The sequence below is a fragment of the Eschscholzia californica genome, unplaced genomic scaffold, assembly GCF_041429995.1.
Source record: "Eschscholzia californica isolate CP2 unplaced genomic scaffold, dmEscCali1.0.p SCAF_6, whole genome shotgun sequence".
Taxonomy (NCBI): domain Eukaryota; kingdom Viridiplantae; phylum Streptophyta; class Magnoliopsida; order Ranunculales; family Papaveraceae; genus Eschscholzia; species Eschscholzia californica.
In genome coordinates, this window is record NW_028238483.1 from 9,030,714 (window position 1) to 9,042,019 (window position 11,306).

Sequence of the window (11,306 nt, forward strand, 5' to 3'; positions counted from 1 at the left end):
TAGATTTTCGGTTTCGGATCTCAAACATCTCAGCGTACTGAGTCTTTCTAATCCTATCATCTTTCTGATCTATGCTTATAGATCTTCAGATGCCCAAAATGGCATTTGTGTGTGGTCCTTTTATTGAGTCAGTTTGTTACTGTTATACAACATCCTATGTTGTACTCAATGTTTTGTATGTACTCTGCATACGGACCCGGAAGGTTTGTTGCTCCCACTTACCTTCTTGAAATTCGTGATTCAAGAATTTCTCCATTCCTCAGGAATCAAAACCATTTTGATTTTCTCTGTGAATCGAAGATTCTGACTCTTGGGTGCTTAATCCGACGATGGATTCTTCGAGCATGCTTATGGACATAACTTGATTGGAAAAATCTTATTCTTCTTGTCTAGTTTCGGGAAACATGAATGTTTCCATCCTTCTCAATTTTCTACTTTGGAAAACTAATTTAGGTCTTCCGTTGACTTAAATTATCAAGCTTCATGTCTTGATGAGATATTGATTCCATGATGATTTTGACTTCTAGCCAAAATCTTGAGTCAGTTTCCGTCTCTGCGCAGGTATATTATCTCTTCATAAATAACCTTTATTTTTTAGTCTTTGAGATTACTTTTGACCTTAAGGGCTTTAAACAACAATTTGGTGTACTCTCAGTCGCTTGAGAGTTCTCCTGCGATTGACATTCGTTTTTGTGCGGTGGGTTTATAAGATCATATCTTTAACCTTTCCTTTTTCGAGGAGCTGCAGTTTGTTGCTCTTGGTCGAATTTAATCGTCCTGTACAAGTTTCATGATTGTTCTTCATGACTCTTCATAATTTTTCTCATGATCGAATTAATTCGACTTGTACTTTTCTCCCACTTATTCTTGTAATAATTAGTACTTTTCTTCGAGAAATGCTAGTTACTATTAGAATACTATCATGAGCAACAAACACTTTGTTCTCTTGATTGTATATGGTGGAAGAAGCCCAAATTTTTTCTAAAGAAATTGGGTCAGATATTAACTAAGTTTTGTAACGTTGTTACAAGTTTTAGCCTTAGACGGAGTAGGTTAAGTGTGAAAACAATCGTGTCTAGAATATATCCCAAGGTATTCGGAAGACTGGCTTAAATCCATCATTGATCGAATCATGCATAGCAGTGTTCGATTACTCCCACTGAATCCACCATCCGTCGGATGTGTTCCATGGAGCAGAGTTGGGAAACTGTTTCTCAACTCCTTTGATGGTTATCAAGTGTTTGACTCAAGTTTTCACTATCTTGTCAAAGTGATTCTTTACATCCGGTATACTTTGTTTGGACCTTTCAAACATTCCGACTCACACTTTATGATTTGTACGTTTCCATACTTCATGAAGTTTGTCAGAGTACGTATTGAAGTATCTCTCGTTAGCTTCTGCAAGTAAACTTATAGGTCTGCATAATACCGTATGAGTCCTAATAGGTTACCAATCTTATGCCCTTTTGATAGGGTGACTTTGTGAATTAGTCCTCAAGACCTAATCGACAATGCTGAAGTTGATGAGTTTGAATCTCTTGATATCAGCCATTATCAATGTTAACCTTTAGTTAATTTACCACTAGTTTAAAACATCAGATGTTTCTAGAAGAACAAAATAATTAGGGTTAATTCCGTTTTGGCCCCCGATTTGTGACCAACTGGCCATTTTAGCCCCCATAAGTGTCCGGCAGTTCGTTTTGGCCCCAAAAATTTCCTAATTGGCCCCAAATTTTTTTCAATCTACCAATTCTAACCCCATGGAATTTCTGTAATTTATTTATTTATTTTTCCTTGTCCACCTCATCAAACAATTAGAACATCACCTCTGTCCACCTCAGCCATCTTCTCCGGCGAAATCTTGCCGGCCGGAATTTTTTATTCCGGCCGGCCAACTTTACCAAAAAAAAAAATTTCCTTTCTCTCTCTTCTTCTTTCTCTCTCCTCTTCTTCTTCTTTCTCTTTCTTCTCTTCTTCTTCTTTCTCTCTCTTTCTCTTCTTCTCTCTCTCTCTCTCTCTTCCTCTCTCTCTACTACCGTCCGGCGAAGGGGAGGATACCCTTCGCCGGACAGTAGTAGAGAGAGAGGAAGAGAGAGAGAGAGAGAGAAGAAGAAGAGGAAGAGAGAGAAAGAAGAAGAAGAAGAGGAGAGAGAAAGAAGAAGAAGATGAGAGAGAAAGAAGAAGGAGATAAATTTTTTTTTTTTTTTTTTTTAATGTTGAAGGTGACCGGCCGGAATTTTTATTCCGGCCGGTCACCATCCGCCGGAGAAGAAAGGTGAGGTGGAGAGGAAGTGGTGTGATGGAGGAGAGATAAGGTGAAGTGGAGGAGAAAGAAATAGGTGAGGTGGCTTTTGTATGTTTATTATTTTTTTCAGAAATATTTCCATTTTGGCCCCCGAGGATAATTTGGTAAAAAAATTGGCCCTTGGGGCCAAAACGAACTGCCGGACACAATTGGGGGCCAAAACGGCCAGTTGGTCACAAATCGGGGGCCAAAACGGAATTAACCCAAATAATTATTAATATATTCTAAGCTAGATCAGTGTCTAAGAGAAGACTTCGACCCCTTTCAGCATCCTTAGCATTACTGCTTTTGCTCCCTCTTGGATCTTTACTTCTTTTAGTCAAGTATCCGATTCCCTTAAGCTTTACCGAGCCGCTCATCCGGTCTTAAAATTACTTGATGAAGGAATTTTACGATACTTGTTTAACTTTGTTAACAAGGATATGGAATCGGAATTCGTAATTTCATTCTTTTTGTCCTCCAGATGCTAAGGGTAGTTTCCTTTTAAATGGTCTAGCCATTATTTGGAAACATTGACAGTAATGAGGAATACTCTTGATCATGTACTCGGCAACTGCTTTTCTTTGATCAAATGTTTGTCTCACTTGACTGACCCTTTGCCCTTTTGAATCTCAAGAGCTCTTTCTTAGATTCTTTGTAACAAATCTCAAGAACCTTTCTTAGATTGGATATTCCCATATGTTCTGCTCAGTTTGTTCGTAACAACCTGAGTGACTCATTTAAGGTCTTATCTATCTTTGTTCAATCGATATTGAATTGGGTGATAGATGTATTCTGTCGTCTTCTCTTAGGATGACTTTCAGATTTCCTTGGAGGTCTCGTACCTCTCTATTTATGACTTCTATAGGAATCTCTTCCTTAGTTTGTCTTAATGGTTATGCTAGGATCCATTACTCTTCCAAAGAGAATGTTATACGATTGCTTGCAAATGGTTTTTGACCTTCTTCGGTATGACTCAACATTGGGATTGGTTATTCTAGTAAGCTTTCCTTTTGAATCTGAGAACTATTCTCGGATTCATTCTTCCATTCTAAGAAGTGGATCAACACCTCCCTTTGGGTGTGATTTAAAGTTGAACTCGTTTCTTTATGTCATCATAAAACTACATAAAAAAATGGCAAAGTTTTAAAACTCGTTACCATTTTTGAAAAACATTAGTTTTGAAAAACCTTAGTTTTCCCACATTATTCAATAAAATCGTCCCCGATTGAATAAGTGATTCCAAGACCCCAGCTCTTTGGAGTAAAGCGGACGAAGGCCCTACCCTTTGACTCCGTCGTTCTGGGTGAGCGAACTGCTTCACTGATCATACCTTATGACTCTTGGTTGATAGATTTCATTAATGAATGACTAATCTATCTTTTTGCCTCGAGTATCAAAGACTCTCTTGCTGATCTCGTTGAGTAGAACCATTTAGCCGTGTAGGCCTCTTCTATGGACCTACCCGCATTGTCCCAAGGTAGAGGAGGTACTCTGCGAAGGCCGACCCACCTTCCTCGAACAAGGGCGCAACGAGTGTCTTAATCTGGATAAGTGATTACTCAAGATTACTTTTGAGGACTTTTACGCTAGTATGGCGTTTGTTATAGTGAACTATTTGGCCTAACTAACATCTACGACATAAAGTGTAAATAAGTACGTAAATGCGCACGAGAAAATAAATCAAGCAGACATGGATCCTAGTATGGCCCCTAACCTAGAAGATCTGATCTCTTTTGGTTTTCTTCTTGTTTCGCCTTTTGGTTGGTCTTAGATCGCCATCTTTGAACCTCCATTGAATTCTCCCACTCGCCTTTGGATTCCTCCTTAAGCTTCTTCAATGGACTCATAGACCCTAAACTCCAATTACAAGACTCTAACGATTCGCAGATCGCATTAACTTGAAATTAAAATTAATTACAAAGCATGCACCCATCTGTGCTTAAAACAAGAATAAAGAAATAAATCTATGGCCATACTAGTTACCCGCATTCACATCACATGCATTCATACAATATATCAAGGCTTAAGAATTATATATGCATGATTATCTTGGGAAATACTTTTGTCGACATCATATGTCACATTACGGATCTTAAGTCCAAATTCGAAGAATTCGACTAATGGTGCGTTCTGGTTTTATCTTTTATGATTTCTAAAATAAATTTTTTAAGAAAAACTCCGTTTTGGGTTTTGAAAGCCCGGGTCAAGTTTGGAAAAAACTTTGGTTTGATTCTTAATGATTTCATAAATAAATTTTAAGAGAAAAAACCCATTTTGGCCTTTCGGATGGCCCGGGTTTTTTTTGGAAATATTTGGTTGGAATCGGAAGAAATTAGATAAAACTCCCACTCGAATGATGGTCCCTTTTGATGGTTCGAAAAGCCTTGAAAAAACCGGGACAAGTCCAAGACAAGTCTCGGCCCAAGCCCACAAAGGGCTCGGACAAAGGCCCGGACATTACACGGCCCAAAGGGCCAGCATGTCCTGGCCGAGGCCTTTTAAGGTTTGGTTTCGTCCTGGCCGGAGCCAGGACGCTATTCCATGCTCCAGACGCATCATAGATGCTTCTGGTGTTGGACGGACCAGCAGATGGTGTCTCGGACCTAGTCCGAGACACCTAGAACCTCCCAACCGCGTCTCCAAGACGCGTCTGGTCGAGAGCCACTGGACGCGCCTGGTCGCGTCTCAAGGACGCGTCCACCAGTGTTGGGACGCGTCTGGTCAGACGCGTCCACAGCTGCTACTGGTCCGGGCAGGACGCTTCCTGGCTGGATTTCATGAGTTTCTAACAACTCATGTCATGCCACATTTAAAATTTACTCAAAGAAACAGTTATTTTTTCTAGAGAGAGAGAGGGGAGTTTCATAACAGTACCCAAGATATTAAAAGTACACATCAAACACTAGTGAGAGAAAGTTACGAAGAAGAAGAAAGTTAAGAAGAAGAAGAAGGCAACCAGACTACTCGATTCTCTCGACGATTAAGGTAGGTTTCTACTTTCTCATGACTTTAATAACCTTTTTCATAGAAGAGTCAAGGGATTAGACAGTAGTCATGAGCCCAAAAGGTCGCATAATTTAAATTAGAGTTAGGATTTATATTATAGATCCCGATAAGTCATTTTCGATTAAATACTTTGTAAAATCAGTTAGTATGGTCACATTGGACCATAATTAAAGACTTATCTTGGTAGAAAATAGTCTTAACAATTGATACATTAATCTACTCGAACTTTGAGAATAGTTGTTATACATTATATATATCTACACTCATACTTGCAATAACGACATAAATCACGTACTTGGTCAGTCTAATGTATATGACTTTCATAACTAGACCTCTCACTTGTAAACATGGTTACAGTATAAATATACATTTGATGATTAAAATTCAGCAATAACATGAAGATTATTCGATGTTGTTTTAATTAGATAATGCGCGATTGATTGTCAAATTCACTTCAAATAATGAATCCATTATATGTTATTGTCGATCATAAAAGCTTTATTGTTTGCTACGATGAATGATTTGTGTGTGATGTGGTGAGTTGGTGGGCAGTTGATGATTTTAGTGGTTGGTTCAACTCTCTCTACCGGATGTTTATCGCGATGACTGACGGGTTCGCATGTTAAGTTGTACTGAGGTATAACCAATGTATGGAGCGTATAGAGTTGACGCTAACACAACTGTAGCCCATCAAAAGTGGGTGCCTATAATAAACACTAAATTTGCTTAAAGACAATAGAGCATGATGTGTCTTAGAAAGAAGGAGGTGCACATCTTTGATTACTTACTTAGGCATGAAGTAGATGAGTTGGAAGACTCTTGGAGGAGGTGTCTCCCAACTAATGTTACTAAGTTGATAAGGATACACCTATTAACCACCATGGTGGCACTAGATGAAAGAGTTGTCTCTTGGCTATAAATACCCACGTTAGTCATGTATAAGGGTATGAGTTGTGAAGGTCTTTAATAAATGCAAAGAGTTTGATACCAGTAATAGATTTCAAAACAACCTTTATATCCTAACCCTTGTATCTTTATTTTTCATAAAGATTAACTTGTATAACAGAGGAGTGATAATCACAGAAAAGTTCCATATAAAAAACTAGGAACAACTCACAAAATGTGAAAAGATAATGAAGAACAAACTATTTTGGAACGAAAGAAAGATAAGTTTGTTTCCTAACCTACTTGTACAAATGATTATACCCGACACAAAAATGATGCGCGACATGATTTCTACTGATGCTAAGGAGGGATATAAGCGTAGTATCACTGGTCAACCCCTCTGATCAGAAGAGTCTAAGAGCAACTCCAACCCCAGTCTGTCTTAGGCCGAAAAAACCACTTTTCACCCAAAATTTTTTGCCTCAACTCAGCCTCAAAAATTCAGCTCCAACTTCAGCCTCTCTTGAGGCCGAAAATTTGTTTATGTGAAAAATGCGTGTGTGGCGTTTTTGTTGGTATGCGGTTTTGTGTATATACAAAACACGTTTTTGAACTATTTTCGAAATAATATTTTTTTTCCTATGGTTGAAAAATTATTCGGGGACCAACGAAGTCGTTCAATGTATTTTAATATTTTAATGCAAAAATCGATTTGTAATAATATATTTTTACTATTAATGTTGGTTTTGATTTTTAAGTTATTTTTAGTTTTGTATTTAATTTTCTAGTTATTTTTATTTTACAAAAAAAAAATTAAGCAAAATCTGGTCGTTGTATAATCCAACGGCCAAGATCAGCCCCCAACATGACTGTTGGGTCCCCAACGGTCATGTTGGGGACTTCTTCAGTCGCCCCTAATGTTAGGGGCGACTGAAGCATCGACTGGGGCGGAGGCCCCAGCCAACCCGCGTTGCAGGGCCAGGCGCAGGTAAGGGTGGGATTTTGGTCCGGAAACCCGGAATCCGCCAACAACCGCTCGAGTCCGAAGTGTCTGTGACCGTCCGTTGCCCGAATCGGTCCGTACCCACCCGACCGAAAGAGCTTAAGCGGACGGACGCGAGCATAGGTCCTTACCCAATAGTCTGACCGAGTCCGCCCACTTATATTGTCCGCCCGACCGAATCCGTCCATACTCGTTCATTTATCCTACCCGTTATACCAGCCCACCTATATGATTGATTTTAAGCCTTTAGATTTGTAGGATTAGCTACAACCGTTAGATTTCAAGAGTAAAAATATATAACCCTAGAACTAACTTTTCTTAATCTTATCTTCACCTCTCTACTTCTCTAGTCTCTCTCTCCTCCAAAATCTTAATATCTCATCAGTAACCCTTGAACCAACTATACACCGTAGAAGCCACAATGCACCGATCGTAATCCATGTGAAGAAGAATACAACCGATCGTAATCCATGAGAAATTTCAATGATTATCTTTTAATTTTGTATTCATATACTTTTTGGAATTGTAAAGTGGGAGTTTAGAAAGTTGTATTTAGTTACTAAACATTTTTAATTTCGGATAAATTTTTTTTTTATTTGTTCATTAGTAACCGGTCCCGACCGACCGATACCCGATTTGTCCGACTATCAAAACAGTCACGGACGAGCACTTTGTTAGAGAAAAATCCGAAATGCCCGCCCGTTCGGATGTCTGAATGGACACTTAAGACTTATGTCCGTTCCGCCCGGACCGGTTGACTTAGTGTCCGTTTCCCGCCCGTCCGAACGGATTCCCACCCCTAGGCGCAGGCCATAAATTTGAATTTATGGCCCGCGTTGAAGATGCTCTACCTAACGTTATTTCCGTTAAAGAAATGTGATCTGAAAAAAGAAATAAAGAACAAACTGTACAAGTAATTTAAATGGAAAGGCAGAAACTAACAAGACAAAACAAGGTCAATCGGCAGATTCATAAAGGAGATTCATCCTGCACAAAGGAAAGAAAGCTTGTTTTGCTTTTTTGGCCGGTTGGTAACTTTACTTTCGTTTAACACATAATCACACCCCAGTTCGAGAATGGATGCACCCGTCCCGACAGGTACAAGATTATGGCTTGGAAGGTACAAGCACTTCATTAGTTCCGTTTCTTTCCTAAACGGCATACACATCTAAAATGAGCCTTCCTAATCAGCAAGCAGATACTAAAAGGGACCAACAAGCATTACAAATACAATAAAGTTGTGCTCTATAACTCGGACCCTTGGCAAGAAAGTGACAATCTTAGGTATTTCTAACTCAGATCTGAAATCAAACTCGAGGTCTGAATTAGATCGAGTCAGATTTTAAATGTTTGTCTTGTTCTGGCTCGTTTGAATGTTGGTTCGAGTTAGACAATTCAGATTCATATGAGTCGGATTTACTTTTTGGTAGTGAATGAATTGTATAAAAAGACTTAAAAACGTGATAAAAACCATAAGAACAACCACAAACCATCACAAACCTCAAGGGCAAAAGTACAACAGCAAACAAGCACAAAAAGGAACCCCCAAGTCCAGAAGCCATCAAAGATTTTCAGCTATAGGTATGAGTCGTATGACTATAATATGACTATTATCTAGTCCAAACCTTTGCACTACTGCACTGATAAAGCATTCCTTGGATTTCTATCAAGTTAGTCATGTACATGTGTGTTTCGTTTTACCTGAAGTTCGTTATAGGCCACTCAGTAGTGGAAGAACTAAGCTAAATTCGTAATATAAGAATTGTATATAGCAAAAACGACAATTAGGAATAACTACCAAAACTAAATATTTTGCACACGAGCAAAATAAATCATGCTAGAGACTCGATATAAATGCACCAAACTGACGAAAGAGAAAGACAAGAGAGGGAAAAAATAAAGCGAACAAGTAAATGTGCCATTGTTGATGAATCTCAGCTATAAATCATGTCAAAACTGCAGATATAAAGTGCTAGGAGAAACTAGAAATTGAAGATTAACATTAAACAAAGTCAAACTAACTCAAAGTGTGTTACCTATGCTTCTTTTAATTGAAGAATCCCTCCTGGGGTAACATTCATTAGACATAGTTTTGCTTCAGAAAAGAACCAGTAAATATTTGTTGCGCTAAAAGCATGAAAGCATGAGAGAGGAAACCCTAACAACAGTGCTGGTTTCCAAATTTAACGGCGAAGCTTCTTCACTCGTTTAATGGTTGGAGCAACACCCTTAGCAACTTTCCTTACCTTCTTCGCCGCCTTTTTCGGCACAGCAACAATCTCTCTGATAGGACCTGGAGATAACCCTTTCTTAAGTGCACTACCTCTAGGAGTTGCAGATGGAGGTAATCTCAAGCTTTGGGGAGGTAAAGGACTGTGGGGTTTCCATACCAGATTGCTTTTCATGGAAAATTTAACCTTTTTAGCACTCTTTTCACCACTCTTTTCGACTGCATTACTTCCAAGTCCAACTATATCCTGATCTGAACTACTCGATACCTTTTTCTCTGCACTTCTAGCTCTCTTTCTCTTCTTTGAGACAGTAACCTTGACGGGTAAGGTTGGTAAATCCCCAGAATCGTCTAATTCCATTCCAACTTCAGCAGCAACCCTCTCAAATTGCATTTGCAGGTTTGAAATCACATTTTCATCAAAATTTATACCTGCATCATTTGTTGAATTATCTCCATTAACATTCACAAGAATTTCATTTTCTTTATCTTCTAAGTCCACAGACTCAGATGATCTTTTCTTTTTTTTGGACTTTTTAGTTTCGCCAGAAACTTTCTTTCCCTTCTTTTCCTTTTTTTCCTTCTTCTTAGATGGTTTATCTGACAACCCATTGGGAATTCGAGCCTCATCTTGGTTAACCTCATCAACCCCAGGAATTGGGACCAAATCAGGTACTACTTCATCTTCGTTGACTTCTTTTATCTCTGGAACAGAGATTTCAACCCCTGAATTAGCCAAATCCTTCTCAAACTTACTAAAATCTTCGTGCAAACCAAAAATTACTTTTCGATTTCCTTGAAGACAATCAGAAGAAGATCCTAGGTCAAAAAATTTCGTAGAAAGGCCCAATGTCAAACCAATAGTTCCAAATAAATCTACTTCATTAGTCTCGGAAGGTTCGCTACAATCTCCAGATTTCTTCTTCTCTAAAAGTTCTTTCCCATTTTTAAGCAAAACATCAAATATATTAGATTTAATCTTGTTCAATAAAACTTTATCAGGTGACTTCTGCATAACAGATAAGAAGGGTCTAAGAAGAACTTCTACAGCGTCTAACCTAATAGGGAGATAGGGTTTCACCTCATCCAAGAAAATCTCGGAGATATGATAGTTAACACCTTGAGCAGGAAACTTATCATCAGTAAAAAATGTTTTCTCTTCCAAAACTGACATCAATCGATTACATACATCCAAATTCCATGAATTCTTCTTTAACAGATTATAAAACTGATGAACAAACTTACGAATCAAGAGATAAAACTTATCTAATCTCAAGTAATCAATTCCACTCCATTCACGGCGGATAGTAATCAAGAAAACTTCGAAATACTGAATTGAGAGAGAAAGGTTAAGTGTTACCAATAACGAAGAAAGACGATCAATAAGTTGGATCTGAACTGGTTGTTTATCAGCATGCCAAATACAATAGAAAAGCCCTTTCCAGATTTTCTTAAGTTCTTCATCTGGAACCGTTTCTTGTGAAGGAAGCCATGTTTTAAGAAGTTTGATGGCTTTATCTCTGGTAGATTTGTCGCAGGAAGCTAATTGTTTAGCCAAGGAGGAACCAGCAGCTAGGGCACCACCGTCCATATCTAGAGAGATAGAGAGAAACCCTAGAACTTTGAAGTTCGTCAAGTTAGAGAAAGCAAGCCGTGAGTTTTTATTTTAGTTTCAGCCGTTAGGGTTTGGACTTTTGACCGGGGTTGAAAACTTCTCTGACAGCTAACTAGTACGGATTATGGGCGGTATTGGGCTGGGCTTGGTACGTGGGGCTAGGGGTGAAACAAAAAACTGCCAAAATCGAAAAGACCATTGAGTATCGAACTAGATTGGACCAATAAAAACCACGTTTAGAATGTTCGGTTTTTTTTAATTGAACTGGTCCTTAAGTCTG

General features: G+C 38.6%; 1 protein-coding gene across 1 annotated transcript; it reads right to left on the reverse strand.

The window, feature by feature from the left end:
- Positions 1-9,078: 9,078 nt before the first annotated feature.
- Positions 9,079-11,105, reverse strand: LOC147531600 (ribosomal RNA processing-like protein). Its single transcript, XM_086647039.1, has one exon. The coding sequence runs from the start codon at positions 11,000-11,002 to the stop codon at positions 9,365-9,367; it is 1,638 nt and encodes a 545-aa protein (XP_086503165.1). The 5' UTR covers positions 11,003-11,105; the 3' UTR covers positions 9,079-9,364.
- Positions 11,106-11,306: the final 201 nt, after the last annotated feature.

Coding starts and splice junctions, on each gene's coding strand:
- LOC147531600 (XM_086647039.1), bottom strand. CDS start 11,002: ATGGACGGTGGTGCCCTAGCTGCTGGTTCCTCCTTGGCTAAACAATTA.